The sequence below is a fragment of the Panthera pardus genome, unplaced genomic scaffold, assembly GCF_024362965.1.
Source record: "Panthera pardus isolate Hobbes unplaced genomic scaffold, ASM2436296v1 HiC_scaffold_20, whole genome shotgun sequence".
In the NCBI taxonomy this organism is placed as follows: Eukaryota; Metazoa; Chordata; class Mammalia; order Carnivora; family Felidae; genus Panthera; species Panthera pardus.
The window spans coordinates 14,583,888-14,603,306 of NW_026526766.1; the positions used below are offsets into that span (position 1 = coordinate 14,583,888).

The following is a 19,419-nucleotide window of genomic DNA, read 5'->3' on the forward strand; positions in this document are numbered from 1 at the left end:
AGTGGGGGTGTACAGAGCCTATATAAAGAGAAACATGGTATGTTCTTCAGACGCTTAGGATGTCAGTGTACATTCCAAAGTCAAAGCCACTTAAGTCTTGCCTGAAGAATATTCCGGTTTAAATGCAAGTCTAGCTAGAATTGAATCTTCTAGTTGTCTCACACTTACTCTTCTTCTCAATCAACTGATGCTCCTGACAAATCCTCAATCCAAATCTTTCCTAAATACTTCTCACAAAAAATTGTGGAAACATTACCACCATCTTGTGCTGCACAAAGTTACAGAACAACAAAGGGCCCATCACCTTGTCATCTAAGTCTTTATCCCCCAGATACCACTTTGATTTCAAAACCTTAAGATTTAAAATTCATCAAGCAAACATTGACAAAGGCAGCACTGAGAGGGGAAGTCTTAAACTTTCGATAAAAATTGTTGGCCCCAGTACTGTACTTTTCACCTCAATTGTGATTCTTCAGTATCTTCATAGTTCAGGAGAGATGATCTCATGATTTCCGCCACGTGAAGCACAGGCAGCAGCACCCAAAGAACCATGACAGACCAGTGAACGAGGACATTTCCGTTGCAGACTCCATCACTGAGAAGTCATGGTTCTGCTTTTAGCTTCAGCTACCCCATGGGCCCAGCTCTGCATTAGAACCGAACCCGAAACAGAAACAAAACCATGCCTGTTTCTGTACACAAATGGTCGTGTCACCTTATATAAAGCAAGAAAACGGGCAAGGGAGATAGGTCACAGTTGTGAAAAGTCCATTCCTTTCTCAAGTCCTAAGATTGTTATGATCCTAAAAGGTGCCTATTAATTTCTTCAAAAATAAGCTGCCCACTGTGTACCACACTTGACGTCTCAAAGTTCATCTCAAGGCTCTCACTTAAACATACCATGTTCGGGGGGGGGGGGGGGGCAATTAAAAAAATTACAAGGTAGCCATGCAAAGTCTCCATATGCAACTACCAAGTTGGATATGAAACATTTTCTAACTATTCCTCTTTATGGTTTCTACCTGTGGCTTAAGGACCCAATGAACAAGTGGAAGTTTCCCTCTGTACATGGCTTTTATTATTTACATAATACAATATAGCATCGATGCTGAATAGCATGATTATGTGCAATACATAAATATGAACTATCTGTACACATCTGCAGATCTAACTCCGAACTAAGGTACATAAAAATCGAAAGCAAAACCGAATGCTTTAATTAAAGTAAAAACTAGGACTGAACACTGCAATAAATCAGAAGTAGTGCCTCGTGTACATACTTAACTATTTACAGATGAAAACAGGCATTACCACAATACTAATCTAACTATGCTCGTTTATATATAAAAAACACAAGTTTCATACATCACAAAAACCTTCCATTATGACACAGAAGTGATATTACCAGACAAGCATCAGTGAAGTATACTGCCTCTTCTAGTTGTTATTGTACAATGCTGTAGATAATGCAGCCCATGCAATACACCCAAGAACACTAGAGTCCTACACCCAAGTACAATTAATAGGATAACGCAGCCCTCTGCGAGTGGTGCTGGATACCACTAAGAAGTCTACTGCAGCCATGTTGGTTATGATTTTCCATGCAGAAGGTACAGTTACATTAAGAACTGAAGTCTTTAAAAAAGCTTTAAACATTCTTTCTTGAACCAAAACATTCAACAAAAGATGCACACGAAAAATGAACTTTTCAGATACCTTTGCAACTTAAAATTCAGATGCATGTTATTCAATAGAGCTGCGGCATGTAAAAACCAAATGTAGTTTTAATTTCTTCTTGTAGACAAATTAATCCTAGTGCAGTTCTGTGCTACACAACATTTTGAGCAATGAGAGTAATGCAGGCATCTTCCGGTGCAGGCCAGCACAGTAAGCTTCAAAGAGAGCTCAAGCCCCTGTTGGCTTGATGGCTTTACTCATGATAACCAGTTGCGATGTTTACCTTTCACAGAATGTCTTACTTGACAGCTTTTAGGAGACCAATGAGCCAGGCTTACATATGGCACCAAATACTGGTTTCACGGAAAGGTCTGATCCTCTTTATAGCTTTCCTCCTGCTTCCAAAGAACATGTTGTGGAAATTAACAGGGTGAAGTTGGACTATGGAAGAAGTAGACTGCCAGTCCTTTTCTGGTGTACCATTTTTTTAAAAAATACAGGCACATAACACTAGCCAAAGATTATACCTTGATTACATTCCCAAAAGGCAGATATGCTGCAAACATGCAGAGATTTCACGGATTATGTTTGGCACGTGGGAACTAAATTTTGTCCCTATCGTCTGTGTATTTCAATTTGCTGTGCAGATTTTCATCCAATTTTATTCAGGGGAGGGCATATACATTTTGTAGGGCTGTATCTATCCATTTCTGCCTGTAACAAACACCCAAACATCCTAAAATTTCAATTATAAGACAGACAAGTGTAAAGTAAAACTCTGGAGAACATCAAAGGAAAATGGCCATGCATCTGCTCTTTAATGTTTTCCTACGATATATTAAAATAAAAACAAAGTTTCAGTCTCTTCACAAGTAGTAATTTATATTCTCTGGATTTTTTCAGCCACAACAACTGGATTCTCTTTTCTGATTTTTGCTGCAGCTTCTGCTTTGTAATCATATGGACAGTTGTGCTTGTCAGAGTAACGGTGAAGTCCACAAAACAAATTTCCACATCGGCAGTCAAACCCTGTACACATAAGAGGAAGTAGAGTCACTTGGGAATTTGCAGTAATTAAAAGGGGGGAAAAAAAAGCCTCTGTCAGTGGAGAAAAAGAACCAGATTTTCATGGTTCTCTGTAACATGAAATTGAGTCTGCCACTTTAAATTGTGAAACAGCTTTCAATCTCTTTTGACATAGTGAGAAATTCGAATAGCTCTCCCTCCATAAACTCCTGTAGATAGCACAGGGTAGAAATTACACAGGCTCTAAAAGCCAGACTGACCTGGATGCAAATCCTCCTCCTCCTCCATATAAACAGGATAACGTTTTCTCAAGTGAAAACTAGGGAAAAGAGAACCAGAGGGTTCTGAAATTTACAGGGAACAGTTAAGAAGTATTCTAATACTTTGTGCCTGGCTCAAAGATGGTGTTCACTGTTTGGGTCAACTACCTTCTCCTCAGGAGAACAAAGAAAAGACTCGAAAGTGATGAATTTTTATCAGTTCAGTAAAGCAGAGTAACTCACAAGGCCTGAAGGTAATAAAAGGTTCCAGAGGATTAGAGACACAAGTGCAAATCAAACCCAACTTCTCCCACTCTGGAAACTTTCTGTTCCTGAAAGTCGGGCATTTTGTTGTAGGTGTTAGGACCGACCAGTCCCTTAAGGGAGCTCCCTGTTAAAGCCTACCAACAAAATATACGTTGTCTTCTATGTTCTCTAATACCTGTAAGGCCAACTTTCTTTCTGCACATAAAACATCTGTTCTTCTTTGGTTTGGGCAACTCAGGAGCTTTTTCTTCACTTTGAGAAGTACTAGGCTGAGAAACGGATGGACTGGGCTGAGTGACAACTGAAAAACAAGGGTGAAAATGAGATAACTGTTAAGAGTTCACTGGCTGACAATTACTTAAGTCACAAAAAGAAAACATTTAAGAGAAGCAGGAAGATTCTTAGTGAAAATATTCATGAAGCCTTTCTTAAAAACATGTGCTTTAAACAGAATCTTCTACTTCAGTATCAGAACTTTCAAATCTGACAATTTCTTGCCAACCAACATACACTTGGCTTCTCTAAATTTTGTAAAATGATTACTCCACTCAAATTCCTTTAAACTGACTCTTAACAGCTAGTCCTAGGGAATAAACTCCTAAGTTTTAAAGACCTGGGAGATGCTGGTCACATGCCCAGTTTTTCCAAATTGCAATTGCCTAAATGCAAACTTCTTAATTAGGGCAGTTTACATTCATTATTACTCAGTACATAAAGTTGCCAACCGCCAAAAAATTCATTTTGGTTTTACACTGATAGACAAAAGACTGAATACATAAATTTAGCAATTTCAGTAAGTAAAACCCATATCGTTAAGCACTAATTAACTTCAGATCCTAAAATTTCACAATTATTTTGCCATTTTAACACGGGCTTTATATGGTCACATGCAGAAAATCTGAATAGTTCTTAAACTTTTTGAAAGATCAGCAAACAGTCTTTAGGACAATATAAGTACTTGTGAAGTTTTGACTATTAAGGATTCCACAGGCAAATCAAGAATTTTTAAAGCACAGCTTTTATTTGCTTTGCAGTACTTCTCTAAAATGGGTACAGAATTTAGACAATGAGAGATAATGATCTACTTTTAAGAAGTCCGTGTTTCTCCTTAAAGTTTTAGTTCACATGACATCAATAAAATTTGTCAACATGAAGATAAAATTGCAGTTCAGCACATTAGAGCTCACCATTACCACTAGTTACTTAAAACAAAAATACCAAATTAGTTCTCCTTTTATAGAATTCAATTAGACCAGAAGCACAGTTTTAATATTAATCCAAACCCCAAGAATAGGAAATTATTGTATGCAATGCTAAGATTACTGCTTAAATAGGCCAGCACCAATGCTATAAGCATAAATCCAAACTCTAGAGCAAGCTGATAGGTTTCATGATAGCTTACTCTAAAATTCTCTGTAAATACATAACTCATTTGCATTAGTAATATATTTAGTCAGACTAATTTAGTCTAACCAGACTAATAGCCTATTATAGACTAATAGAATAATACTCTACCTACTACTCATTCCTAATAATCTACTATGACAACCTAATAGTTTCTCCTGATGCTATGATGGTAAAGAAAAATGTACGGGAACAGTTTGGGGGAGGGGTATGTGTGACGGCCATTTCCTTGGCTACATCAGAAGACTGAGTAGTGGTTCCTGGGACATACAGGGACAAATGGGAGTTAAGAAGGGGGAAACGACTCAGTAAAGGCAAAGAGGAACAAACTACAGAACCTATTAAGAAATAATAAATGCAGAGACTAGGTACAGATCTAAACCAAAAGAGTACCGTTCCCAGGTCAGAGTAATTTTGTTTATAAAACCCCACAAACACCTAATTTGGCCGACTTTTTCAGAAAGATTGAACTCCTTTGAAAATACCAAATATGGATTCACCTGCTGAACTGCAGAGTTTTTACTTAACTTTATAAATTAAGATTGCTATAGTTCACATAAGCTTTGCTATGTGATGTTAGCAAAAGCAAGCCTCCAAAGCAGATCACATACCCACAGATGTTATTTCCTCACAATGAAGTTTTATATTGTGTTCAGTCAACACTGTACCAGGAGACAATGAACTGAGTAAATGAATGATGTGCCCTATAGAGTACAGAGCTATCTGTTTTAGGGCCCAGCACAGGTAATTCAAACAAGTCCATCTCTCAATGTGACAGCACTTCTGACTGTGCTCTACAGAAGCAGAGACTCAAAGGCACTCAGTGAAAAAAATGCCTTTCCATATTGAGTTTTGAGCTCTTGTTTCTTCAACTCCTAGACTTTTCAACTTGAAAGCTTCTTTCAGTGTTCAATATGTTGTCTTAAATATTTTCTACAACACTGAGGATACCAAGACTGAGTATTGCTTTTGATTATAAAACGTTCTTCATGGCTTTGAAACTTAATCTAATTTCTTCTGTTTATGAATAACACTTTCTTTAGTGATTTAGAGATCTTTGAAATATGATGGCAAACGACCTTTTAAGTTCATTACATTCTTAATATTTCCAGTTCCCAGATTATAAATTTATGGTGTGAGTTTAAGAAGAAAGAAGAGTAAAGAATGACTATTTTACACCCAAGGGACTTGAGAGAGAGTGGTTCTTCCTTGGCCTGTATTTTACAGCTCTCTCTCCAATTTAACCTTCGATGGGAAGGAACTCCTCTCCCACCAACTCTTTCTTGTACTACCAAATCCAGAACGGAACTAGTATTAAACAAAAAGCATACCTGGCTCTGACACCTCTGTTTTCGGGGTAGTTATTTTGTCCTCTCTTGAAATGCTCATTTCTGTCATTTGCTGAGTTACAGGCAAGGCAGCCACAGGCACATTTCTATTTGAGTTCAAGCAAACATTTTTAAAGATGTTAAGGGTACTTCTTTGTGAGACAGTAAGTTGTCAGTTCAACTTTAAAGTACGTACTATTTCCAACATGATCGAATGGAACTAAATAATCTAAAAACTTAAAAGAATATTGGATGCCCAGCACACACGGTTGAGAATAAAGAAAGCGATCTGATAAATGGCTCATCAATTCAAGGCTGCATATGTGTATAGGTTACGAGGTCCTATTATAGCCAACTGGGAACTTTTAGCTGTGCCTGTAATTTAAGGGCAAAAGGGGCAGTTTGCCAAAATGTCTTGTGTAGCATTACAATACAGTCTGCAGAGCCATACTCTACAATCACTTAACCTCAATTATAATACAAGCACAGCATTCTCAATACAGCATCTTTGAGAGTACCACGGAGTGTTATGATATACGTCTTTATTCAGTGACCTGTAAGACCATGTAGTAAAAGATCCCAGAATCCCAGACTGTGCAACACAAACAAAGCCAAGGGCATCGGATCCGTTAACATCCTTAGCGTATATAGACATTCATAATTAGAATGGTATGGGGAGCACCCATGTATTTCCTTGTTGTATTATGATAAAAAGCCTGAAGTGGTCAATCTTACCTTGATTTTTCAGATGTGCTGCCAGCAGCACCTTCACAGTTGTTTAAACTAGTGTCTGCTCTCTGTACAGATGCAGAATCTGAGGTAGGACTGTTGGAACCACTAGCTGTTCCTATTTAAAAAAAGGATTTGTAAGAAACAGCAAGACTACCAACACTCAGTAGCAAGACTCTTAATAAGTAACAAATACTTGCATTTAATTAGGTTAGTGATTTAAGCACTTTCACTGTACTGCTGAATCCTACAATTAAGTGAGTATCCAAACAAAAACATGTATGGAAAAGTCACATCCAGTGAACATAAGTATGAAACAAAACCTCAAAAAGGAAAATAAAAAAGCTAGAAGATGCTTGTAGATGGTCATTCATTCCTGATGTTGTCATGCCAAGGACGTGGGCTGGGCTGCTGCTTTAATTTCAAGCTTTTCTCAGGAATTCTCTTCTCGGGCTCTCAGCATTGATTCTCATAGTCTTAGGCCCCAATTCTTGGTTCTATATTTTCTGTCCACCAGTTCTTCAAATGGGTTTTTCCTTGGAAACTTACCCATTGGGCTCATTCTGCCACTATTTTGCTGCCTCTGAAGATGTTCTTTGTAGCAAACGGAACACATTCCATTTGTCCTAGGATTCCCATAAAAGCCACATCCTGTACTACACAGCATGGGCCCTGGGGTCTGGTTAGTCTCCTGAGCCATATTTTTCTGCTATAAACAAAACAAAAACAAAATTTTAGAAATTAGCATGTTACCAAATAAAATCACTAAATTAGTATGACAGCCACCAGCATACCTTTGTTATTTCTAAACACCAAGTCTATTTCTAACAAAGGCCCTAATTATGTTAATCATTAAAAAGAGTAGGACAAGAAAACTATGAATATTTTGTTGCCTTTATAAAACAAAGGGCATTAAAGAAATTGTCTTTTTAACTTGATAAACAATGAACTGTAGGGACTTCACATTCTTTAGGACAAAAAAAAATGCTATCATTAAACATTAAAATGCATTACTCCACCTATCACTATGATCTTTGTTTCAATTTCTGAAAAGGTCACTCTGCCAGATGTCAGAATTACATTTAAATCACTTTGGACAATTGTCATCTTAAAGTCACTTTCTGATTTCTGCACTACAGGCAGACCATATCAAATGAGATTTTTACTTCTCTGGCTAAAAATCTATAAAATGGAACTTGCCAATGAAAAAAAAATCTACAATAATCACAATTAAGTACCAACTCTTGATATGTACTAGTGGTTCTTTAAGCTGGCCGTACACTGGATGTAGCTATAAAGCTTTCTTAAAATATCTTATAAGATGATGGGTCTCACTAGTAATTCAACAATTCTGCTATGGGACAGAATTTTAAAAACTTTTAAAAACGCAACACCTTTACAGAACACTGAAGAGAGCTGATAGATCATCTGGCCTTTCCTGCTGCCTTGGCACTAACAAGTGAAGCTCTTTAAGAATTTAGGGGTCAGCTGCTCATGCAATTCCTTTTAAGTTCTGCATTTGAGGTGTGAAATCTGGGTTTGAATACTTTAAAGGCAGTGCCTAGTAACTTGCAAAAGCACAAATTATCAGCTATAGATTTCTCCAGCCAAAGGCTCTCTTAAAGCTTTTCACGAGTGCTTGCCTTCCTCACGTCAGAAAACGAAACCTTTGAAAGCTCAATTTCAATATGGCAAAGCCAAGCAATATGAACACACAACCTTCAGTAGTCATTAATATTTAATGCTAGGTTACCAGAAAAAACTTCGTACAGCTAGCCTACCTTGCTTTTCCAGAAGCCTTATTAAAATTAGAACAGATATAGTAACGTTATGCTAAATTTAGTAAATTTTTGAGTTTTAAGTGAAAACACACATTAAGAAAAATTTAAACTGTAGAAAGTTTCCATGTCACCTTAAAATATGTATGTACGTACAAAAACATATTTGAGAGCATTTTATTAAAGGGAGATTGTGTGCTATAACTTGTGCTCATGGTCATTTAAATGTGTCTTAACAATGATAACGGAAGTTAAGTTACTTATTTGTTAAGTTATGAACATTTCAAATTAAGTGCAGGAAAGTCCTTCATTCAAGCTAGAGCTGGTCTAGAATTTCATATGGCTTTTTCCAACTAACACACACTAGAATACACTCTTTAGTGAGTTACTAAAAACAATGTTTTAGCAAGTTATTTAATACTTTTTACCAAAATTACAAAAAGGGGAGAAGAGGGCTAACCAAATTTGACCTGGCCAGAATCCTGCCACTATTTCCTCCACAGTTAAATGATAGTACTCTTTCCTTTCGTTAGCAAAAAGAAGTATCTGAAGCTTGAAAATACTTCAAGCCAATCAAGCTTATGTGGAGGGTGTCGGAGAACCAGAGCTTACTTCAAACAATACTACTAATTTAGTTGACATGGTCTCTTTAAATAGTAAGTGGAATTTAGCTGACTCATTTTGGAGCAGGGCAGTGTAAACATTTCAACATCACTTAGGTTTATTAATAAACATTTTCAGCTGGGCTTAAAAAATTTTTAATATGTGCAAAAATGCTTCAAATAATAAATTATGTCTTTACTTGCACCGCCCGCCCCCCCCCCCCCCTCCACGTAGTATGTGGGAATCTGCCCTATGCAAAAAGTTCATTCCTTGAAGCCAGCTTAAGAATTATGCTAGCTCACAGTTGCTATACTAACTTCCAGTGGCTCTTGTGACAGTGGCTTTATAATGGCGACCAGGCCTAAATTTAAGCATCAACCTTAAAGTTAAGCATCAACCTTAGTTAATTCAATTCTTTAAAATCTTTTCTTTTACATAAAAAAAGGAGGGGGAAAGGAATCTCAATGATTTTACCCACTTCGACTGGCAACTTGCAAAGTATTCCACCTTCCCTTCTTCAGAAAACACAACTACTTTCAATTCACTATAAATAGCCTGCAACTGAGACACAAGAGACACCAGGACATTAGTCTTCCACGTAGCTTCCCATTTTGTAGATTTCCCCCCCCTAGAAAGCGAGCTTTTAAACGTCATCACATGTGCAAAGCTTGCCTTAATATTTCTCAGAAGCTTAGATCACATGGGCGGGAGCTTCAGCCTGTCACAAGGCTGCAATGTGACAGGCTGAGCTGGATGGAGGCTCTCACATAAAGCCTAGTCAACAGGGGCCTCTGAAATCAGCTTCTATTTATATCTTAGAGCCTGCCAACTCCTACACAACCCCAAGAACTAAGGATGCTGCGTTTATATATCTAATATAATAAGGAAACAAAACAAAAAGATGCCATTAAGGCTGCTATTTTTTTTTTTTTTTTTTTTGGTAATGTAGACAGGGCTAGTGAACAATCTCAAATTCAACAAAAAGATGCATCATTAATCACTCGTGAAGCCAAAATGGTCAGGGTTGTTTATAAAAACCAAGCACAGTACAGAGAGCACCGAGGCAGAAAGAATCCTCATGTTTAAATCCTCCTGCTTAGCAGCAATTTGGGGCGGGAGAGGGCAGTTTGCCATTAAGTGCCGTTTCCCTTCTGCTTGGCAACATTTCAGAAAAATACAATACCATTACTATTTAGTACCTTTAAAGTTTTGTTGTTAGAAACTTGTGCATCCCTGTGCCAGCTCTATCAAGCACAGGGAAAATGTTTATTTTTATAGTTTGAATAGCTGAAATGTATATTTGTAGTTTGTGGCTTCCCCTAACTTCTAGTTTAAAGAAAACCAAAACCTGGGCATGTAGCAGAAAAACTCTCCAGCCTCAAATATGAATAATAATTGAAAAAAAAAGACATTTTACACCTATGGAATTTAGTTTTCAGGTGCACATGTTAGAAGATGTTAATGCCTACTCACCCTGAGCTGAGACCTGAGTTCTAGTATCTAATCTACTTCTAACTAAGCCAGTGACCTTGGGCAAGTCCTTACTCTCCTGATCTCCGTTCTCTCTTTGCCAAAATGAGATTACTGTGATTTTTAAAGGCTCCTTTCCAGGCTTAATATCTGGCCCGAGACAGAAAACAGGGGAGAAGTACAGTAAATTCTTTGTTGGGAAACATTAAAAAAAAAACAAAAACTTGTAAGATAAAATTGCAATATTCTCACCCATGAAGTTCTGAAATTCTACTTAAAAAATAAGTAAATAAATAAGGAATGAAATCTTATTTTTAAGTCTGTAAATGACCTGAACTCCAGGTTTAAAACTAGGGGCTCTGTGACCTATATACGCTACTTTACCCTCATGTCCTTAGACTAGATTCTTAGGAGGCATGCAACAAATAAACACGGGCCTTTCCTGAAAACACGGCTCCACCGGAGTGCGTGGAAAGCGAGCAAGAAATGCATGTTCACCAGCTTAAATGCACGAAACAAAGGGGAAGGTGCTCCATTTCCTTCATGAAAGGGATCTTGGGCGACAAACGCAGCGACGCTGGCAAAACTAAAACACGACGACGGAGGAGTCCCCCTCACCCACGTTCCGGCGGATTTCCGAACAAGTCCGGGTCCCACCGGGCCCCCATCCCTCCCCCCAGGCCCCTCTCTAAGCCGAGGCCTTGCTCAGGAAAGCCCAGCAGGGCCTTCTCCAAAAATCACTGAGTCATGCAGAACAGCAGCTCCGCAGGCCAGGCCGGCCCCGCGCCGACCCCCGACCTCGACCGGCTCCTCCGAGGCGGCGGCGGCGAACCGGGGCGGCCGGGAGGAGGGGGAGGGTGTGCGGCGAGCAGGGGGCCGGGGGCGCGGCCGCCGCCACGGCCCCTTTGTCTCTCCGGGTCCGGCTGCCCACGCTGGGCGCCGCGCCGAAGGCGGCCGGGACGGACGCGAGGGAGGCCCGGAACCCACACGCCGGGCATTGTTCTCCGGGCCGTGCGGGTGCAGGCGGGCCGGGGGCGCGGGGTGCCGGACCCCGGGCCACGACGACCGGATGACGCCTCCGTCTTTGTGCTTCCTGAGCTGGAGGGCGGGCTCCCCTCCCCCGGAGGCCGCCAGCCGCGGCCCGCTCGAGCTCCGCCGGAGCCCCCCACTGCCCTCCCCCGGCCCGGCACGAGCAGCCGGGCGCCCTCCCCCAGCTCCGCACCACTCACCCTGCGGGGGGCAGGAGGGCAGGAGCCGGGCTCGCGCGCGACGCCGGCGCGGTGAGGCCGGGCCCGGGCCTCCGGGAGGGGCGAGCCGGGCGCCCCGGAGCGGCCGCCTCGGGCCGGGAGCGGGTCGGAAGCGGAGGTGGCGCTGCCGCCGCCGCGGGGTCCTCCTTTGTTCCTGCAGCGGCACTGAGCGTGGCCGGGACACGCCGGAGCCCGGGAAGTGGGAGGAGGGAAGCGAGGAGGGGGGGCAGAGGAGGAAGGCGGAGGGAGGACCGGAGGCCGCGGCGGCTAACGCTGCTCGCGGCACTCGCCCGTCGTCACCTCACGCCTCCACCGGCGGCGGGCTGGGCCGACTCCGAGGGCGACCGGGACGCGAGCAGGGAGGCCTGGGCGCCGCGAGGGCCCGCCGGCGGTGCTCTCCGTCGCCTCAGCTACGGCCGGGAAGTTGCGCGGCTGCCGGGAAGGGAGCGAGCCTCAAGTCCAGACGCACACAGGTCCGCGCTCCGGCCGACTGACGCTCTCTCTCCGCCCGGCACTCGGGCAGCGAGGGAAAGAGGGAGGAGGGGCGGGGTCTGTGCGTCAGCGAAAACCCCGACGGCGGCGGCGGCGGGGAGCGCGGTGACGTCGCGAGCCCGACGCCCCGCCCCCTCGGGCCCTGTTCCCGAGTCCAGGAGGCGGGGTCAAGTCCGGCCCTGCTGCCGTCGCGCGGAGCCGAGTCACTGGCGCGGCTGTCGGCCCCAGGGTGGGGCTGGAAGGAGCGAGTCCTGTGGAGAATACGTTTCTATTTTTAACCCGATTGTCCGCCCTCAGCCTTCCTCCTTCCGATTTTCTCGCTCAAGCCCGCTTCTCGCCATCAGAGTTCTCACGCTTTGTCTCCAGCCCTTGGCAGACATTTCCCTTTCCTCCTTACTCCCCTAACGGTCGCTCCCCACGTCGCCCAGGAGTTAGAAGGATTCGTTTCGAGAAAAGGAAACTAACTTCTCGCCTGTTTAAGAAGCCTCCCCTGACCCGTTCCCCCGTACCCCCTTTCGGTTCTAAAGTCCAGCTAGAACGTGGCCCGGGCGCCGCCAGGAAGCAGCGGCGCAGGCGGCGCTCGCTCGCCCCAAGGTCACGGGTGGTTGTGCAGAGTCGGGAAACGCTCGGCCGACTGGCTGCCAGTCCGGCCCCCGCGGCCCTGGCGTCGCTGTTCGGAACAAACTGTTTTGGCCAGCCTGTAAAATCCCTGGAAATCGACTATTCCAGTAAGGCGTCGTGAACTAGGAAAGCACCAAATGTTCTGCTCAAGATGTGGAGTTAAGGGACAAAAACACGCCAGACCTGAGGCGGGAGAGACCAGAAAGAGGAGACGTTGCGGGGGGGGGGGGTTCGACAGGAGGGGGGTATTAGGCAGGCAGTTCAGAAGTGAGGCACAGGGCCTGACCATTTAGCAGAGGCGAGTGAACTCAAAACACAGAACCTTTCCAAAGACCCAACAAAAATATCCCGCTTGCAGCTGACCTCGCCAAGTGACTTCGGTTGAATTCAAAAGAACAAAATTACTAAGACAGCAAGTACTTCTGAAATTTTGTAGTAAACAGTGGCCTTTACTGAGTAAACAGAAACGAGGTTTAGGGCTTAGGTGAGCCACCGTTAGAATGGAGTGAAAGGTCCCTTCAGTGTTTCCAAACTTGCTCTTCGGAGAAACCACCTGGGGTGATTATTTAAAAGATTCCTAGGCCTCTCTCCCCTGGAGCGGGAGCTCAGTAGTTCTCCAGATGATTCTTTGTGATTTTGTGTAGTTTGGGGGAACCCTATCCTGGTGCCCTGCGGCAAAATTTCCAAGTCAAACATTTCTGTGCCCCAGTAAGCAGAATACACAAAACATAACTGAACATTCCCTTCACGATTTTAGGGTTATTGCTGTGGTCAATTCGTATCTTAGAGATGTAAGTAGTTTCAGTCACTGGAACAGTGACCATTGGACTTTATTTCCTTGAATGAGTAAATAAATTAGTAAAAACCCAGCAGCTACCATTTACAGACTTTTTGGTGCTGAGATTTTTCCATTTAGGGTCGCATTCAATCTTCAGGGCAAGTCACTGAGATAAGGTACTATTATATCCATGTTTCCAGAAAAGGTTACAATGACCAAAAGGAGTAAGTGACCTGCTTGAAGAGCTGAAGGACAAGGGAAGCCAAAGAGGTAATTTGTTTACTGAGGACAAAAATAACTTAGAGATTCCCCCTACCCCACCCCACCCCACCCCAAATTTTAGTTACTAAAAAGTGAAAGAAGAGAATTCCTGAAGAAGCATATTTGAAACACACACACACACACACACACACACACACACACACACACACACACACACTTAAACCAAAGAGTAATAAGGTGAGCTGGTTATTTAATAATGTATTGCATCATATATGTTATGTAGCCCCTTCTGATCATTCATCCATTTACAATTTTCTCTGCGAGACTGTTTCAACCAAGAATGTGGCTGGTATTGAACCTAATGTTAGCAAGATTCCCTTCCAGCAACTACCTTAGTTGTTCTCAAAGTTGTGATCCCTAGACCACAGCAACACCTGGGCACCCGAGAGAAGTACAAATTCTCAGGCCCTCCCACTAGAGCTATGGAATCCCAAACTCTGTGGGTTTGTCTAGCTATCTGTGTGGTAAGTCCTACATGTGATTCTGATGCTCACCCAAGTTTAAGAACCACTGACTTACCCCAACCACGCTATCAGGTGCTTTTAGATCCTCCTACCGTGTGAACAGAAAGGGTTGAAAAAAAATTTTTTTTTCTCCTGTTACTGGTATAACACATTAGGGGATGTGGTTCGAAGGAGCTTTGTTGTTATTCTAAATTTTCAGTTGGACTCTAAAGACAAACTGTAAAACTCAAAATATTCAATAGAATGCTCTTAGTATAAGTATGCAAAAAGGCTGTCACTCTGTGATCATCTGAGAAGACTGAAACCAGCATCTGGAAACAAGATATCGGGGAGAGTGGGGTGTGCTCTAAATGTGGTGTAATCAATTAATCGTTCAAAAATATCTTTTGTAGAATTGCATTACATGGGACATACCAAATGACTGATACTGCTCCACTCCTAAGGACTCTGAAAATTATATCTATTGACTTCCTAGTATGGAAAAATCATGATTTTTGTCTGTCTACCTACCCTCCCCAAAAGAGAATTATTATGTATTGATTAATTTTCATAAAAATGTTTTGCACACTTACTACATTCTAGGCACTCACTGAATGTGGAAATACACACTGGTGGGAAAAATCTTACCCTGATTCTCGTGGATATTACTGTAATGTTGGGGAGAAAGACATTAACAATACTATCACACAAATACCTAATTACGAACTGGTAAATATTTTGAAAGAAAGATACAGAATGCTATGGGAGTATGTAACCAAGGACAATGGATACTGAAAACTCACCCAGGTCTGAATTCCATCACCTCTTATCCCCATCACCCGTCATTTCCTTAAAGGAGTCAACTATAGTAAACTGGCATGTCCTATGAGAAAGTTGGAACATTTTGTATTATGCTTAGAATTCAGGTCAAGTTATTGCAGGTTCACTTACGTTTTTCTTTATAATCTAGGCATGGGCCAAAAAAAGGGATTGATGATTGGGGAAGAGCAAATGTAATTAAATTTCTTAAAAAGTAGAAAATGGCATCCCTTAAAAATAGCAATAAAAGTTATTAGTTCTAAAATATAATAGCTTGACATGTAACTTCCCATTATGGAGACAGGAATTGCTTCTATGGCATTATTGTAATACCCTGTCATGGGTAACTTCATTTTTTCTCTGTGCTTGAGTAGAGCTTGGTGAAGCACAAAGTCTTTGCTAGGGTTTTAAAAACTGGCGAGTGTTGTTTGATGTTCACAGTGGCCTTTCTCCCTTCCCTTCCTCAGCCCCTTCCAAAATCTCAAAGATCAAGGTAGGAGACTCACAACTGTATTTGTATTATTTTCAAAATGATGGGCTGAGAGGATTACAATATTGTATTTAGAGCAAATCAACTAATTAAAAAAATTGGAGTGTAACATAGATTATTTAATTACGGTTTTTTCCTCTTTAATCATTGATAATGAAATCATAATTAAAATATCAGTGAATCCAATAATAGATTGGTTTTAAACCCAGCTCAGCAAATGGTTGGCTAATGTTTTCCCTTAAGGAATTGATAAAGCAAGTAGCAATTTAATTATCATGAAGAACTTTTGGTAATTTTAAAGCCCTCCTTATTTTCAATGAAAACAACTTGATCAAAGAAATCTTCAAATAAATGGCAATGATATGTTACCTGATTAAAGGAGACTTTCAGACACAATCCAGATACTGTCACATAGTCATAAACAATTTTTAAGACTGTTTAAATAAACAAAAGTCTTTATTATTTATGTAAATCAAGAATGGAAGGTGAAGGAAATTGATATTGATAATATGTATAAAGGGGCCCCTGGTGGCTCCGTCGGTTGGGCATCTGACTACACTTTGGCCCAGGTCATGATCTCACAGTTCATGAGTTCGAGCCCCGTGTCGGGCTCTGCGCTGACAGTGCAGAGCCTGCTTGGGATACTGTCTCCCTCTTTCTCTCCCCTGTCCCCACTTTCTCTCTCTTTCAAAATAAATAAAAAAATAAAACTTAAAAAAATGTGTATGTATTTTGCTGTAGATGTCATCTTTTAAGACACACACGAGGTACTTTAGTCTCAAGAACTTTAAGAAACCTTTATCACTGAACAAACTAGGAATGAACGTTAAGTAGGAGTCTCAGTAGTTAGCTCTGAAACAACACTTTGAAGCATATCATAACTTGGGCACCAGGGTGGTAGGTAGGTGGACCAGAAAGTCAGGAACTGGGTGGGGTAATTCTGCAAGAGCCCAGCAACTGGGATGTATAAACTCTGGCAATGGCAGTTGGCACTAAGGTCTTAAATATGAAACAAAAGAAAAAGGTCACAGAAAGCAGGTAGATACCATCAGAGAGCTCAGGATTCAGGTAGAAGACAATGAAAAAAGTGGGTAGGGTAGGCCCTCGTCCCGGAGGAATGTACGTTCTAGGCAGGGAGCCAAGGCAAGTGTGTTAGTTTGTGTAACGTTTTTCCTTTTACAGTGTATGTTCGAATGCATTAATTCGATGAATTATCACAACAGGCCACTGATCTATGCATTCTCATGTCTCCTTTTGCAGAGGAGTTGACTGAGGCTCAGGGCAAATTCATGTGCCCTGTCCAATGTCATGTACCTAGTAACAAGTCAGAGCTGGGAATTCAGTTCTACCCTTCTGTCTTCTGGTTCAGTGTTCTGCTACCTCTCCAGGAGCAGTTCCCCTTTTACTTTAGGTTACAATTATATTTCCCATCATAATGTGAACCACCCTTATATATCTTGTACATCACTCATCTCACTCAGAATCGTGACCTTCCTAGAAACTCTGATTCGATAGTGTCTTCCTGCCTATGGCCATACCACCCTGCACGTGCCCGATCTCGTCAGATAGTGTCTTCCTGCCTAACAGGCAACTCCTTCCAGATCTGTTTGGCTTCATCTTCTCTCTCCAACTCTCCTAAATGTAGCATTCTATAAGTCCGCTTCTTGAGCACTCTTTGTTTCTCTATTGAACATACTCTCAGAGTGATTTCCCTCACTTTCATAGATTTAAATGATATTTGTACTCATTCCTTGGCTTACAAATGCTTGATTTATGAAATTTTTATTTATAAAGACTTTTATATCTATTTTAAAATTTTGTATGTAAACGCTTCTCAGTTTAACCCAAGATACTTTTGTTTTCAAGCTAAAGGTATGCTGTGTCATTGGAAGAGAAATTCATAGCTAGCCACTACTATTGCTGGGTCGTGAATAAATGGGACAACCTAGACATAGAGATGGGTTTATATTTATTCCTTGTGACTCATGTCTCCAAAGGGGCCAAGATACAGTTAGAACCTTGGAGTCCCCAAACAGGTGCTTCAGTTATTGGTATATGTCTGATTTAAGTTCTTTCCGTACAGTAATTTGCAAAATAGTGACCAGCTCTAAATGTGAAACATACAAATACGTAGAGAAAAATCTTACCTTTTATTGTAAAACTAAAAGTGATCAAATAAGTTGAAGCAGGATAGAGAAAAAAAAAAACAACACATGAGGTGGGGCACCTGGGTGACTCAGTGGGTTGAGAGTCTGACTTTAGCTCAGGTCATGATCTCATAGTTCATGGTTTCGAGCCCCGCATCGGGATCTGTGCTGATAGCTCAGAGCCTGGAGCCTGCTTCAGATTCTGTGTCTCCCTCTCCTTTGCCCCTCCCCTGCTTGCACTCTGTCTCTCTTTCTCTCAAAAATGAATAAACATTAAAAATTTTTTTTACAAAAACCATGAGGCTTGGCCATTAACTGATTGAATAATATAAAATTGGAAAAAAATCAGAAATTGTTAGGTCTTAATAACACAGTATCGCTCAAATGTGTCTAAGGCTATGCCTAAATCTTTGGAGTATTTCCTGAAGCTTTTGATGCTGCATAGAATGTTGCTTTGAGCCTCCTAACTATATATGTCTTTGAAGACCTCTAGATGGCTATTGAAGAGGGAACCCAGAGGACAAAAGAATAGGAATAGAGTTCAGGGGACATCACAGAAGGTTTCAGAGATTGGAGAAGAATTTAGTCTCAGAGTAGGATCTAGACTGCAACTGTAGACTACAAGTGGCTTAGCAATGGCACAGAGGACCTTCAGAAGAAATTCGGCCTCCATCATTATTATCGTCTTTGAAGGAGGTTGATCTCTTGAGGAAACAACTTCCCTAAAATCCAACGGTCTCTTGTACATTTCACCGAATGTAGAAGGATGGCCCAGATCAGTCTCCCCAGCTTTCCAAAAATCAGAGAATAGATTGCTTTGTTCGCCGCTGCCCGTGGACAACTGAAGATCACCCAGTGCAATGGTTGTGGTTGGAAGACGTGCTGATACTCCAGAGGCACTAGTGGCTTCTTTTCTAGTCCAGTTCCTTCCTTTCAAAAAGACTTCTCTTCTCTCATCCTTTTCAAGCTAAGAGGTTAAGAAGCATGTTCCTTTTAGAGCAGCCTTCAGAAGGAGAAGATGAAGTAAAGAATTTCTGTGGTAGGAGTTATATTCAACCAGATGACTTCTACAACCCCTGGCAATTATAAGACCCCATGATTTCTTTGAGTGTCTATTTGAATGAATAGATTTCTGTTCATTAAATGTTTTAAAATGTTTTATTCCTTTGTAATCACTTGACCTTATAGTTAAAGTAGAATTTTTAAGGAGGGTAAAAAGCCAGGAATTCATAATAAATTCATTTAAAAAAAGAAAGAAAACTGGGGGGCCTGGGGGGCTCAGTTGTTGGAGCATCACTGACTTCGGCTCAGGTCCTGATCTTGCAGTTTGTGAGTTCGAGCCCCACATTGGGCTGTCTGCTGTCAACATCTCCCTCTTTCTCTGCCCTTCCCCTATCATTCCACTTCAGATCCTCTATCCCCCTCTTTCTCTGCCCTTCCCCCGCTCATGCTCTCTTTCTGTCTCTCAAAAATAAATAAACATTAAAAAAAAAATAAAAAAATGCAAACCAATACAGCAATGTAACTGCATATTGATTAAAGGAGCTATACAAGTTGC

At 41.6% G+C, this 19,419-nt stretch overlaps 1 protein-coding gene across 2 annotated transcripts; it reads right to left on the bottom strand.

Moving 5' to 3' along the window:
* Nucleotides 1-1,055: 1,055 nt before the first annotated feature.
* On the bottom strand, nt 1,056-11,886 carry ZFAND5 (zinc finger AN1-type containing 5). 2 transcript variants are annotated; one of them, XM_019463602.2, is made up of 7 exons: nt 11,772-11,886; nt 9,551-9,633; nt 7,241-7,400; nt 6,698-6,809; nt 5,966-6,069; nt 3,406-3,531; nt 1,056-2,706 (listed from the first exon to the last, which is right to left on the bottom strand). In XM_019463602.2, the coding sequence occupies exons 3-7, from the start codon at nt 7,389-7,391 to the stop codon at nt 2,558-2,560; spliced, it is 642 nt and encodes a 213-aa protein (XP_019319147.1). In that variant the 5' UTR covers nt 7,392-7,400; nt 9,551-9,633; nt 11,772-11,886; the 3' UTR covers nt 1,056-2,557. The 2 variants fall into 2 exon arrangements, with proteins under 2 accessions (XP_019319147.1, XP_019319146.1); XM_019463601.2 differs by lacking the exon at nt 9,551-9,633 and having other exon boundaries at nt 11,772-11,878.
* Between the last annotated feature and the right edge of the window lie 7,533 nt (nt 11,887-19,419).

What these genes read in the sequence shown, in the direction of transcription:
- ZFAND5 (XM_019463602.2), bottom strand. Translation starts at nt 7,391, where the DNA reads ATGGCTCAGGAGACTAACCAGACCCCAGGGCCCATGCTGTGTAGTACA. An exon ending in TGGCAGAATGAGCCCAATGG is followed by an intron (nt 6,810 to 7,240) that starts GTAAGTTTCCAA and finishes TTTTTTAAATAG; the next exon opens with GAACAGCTAGTGGTTCCAAC. An exon ending in AGCACATCTGAAAAATCAAG is followed by an intron (nt 6,070 to 6,697) that starts GTAAGATTGACC and finishes GAACTCAAATAG; the next exon opens with AAATGTGCCTGTGGCTGCCT.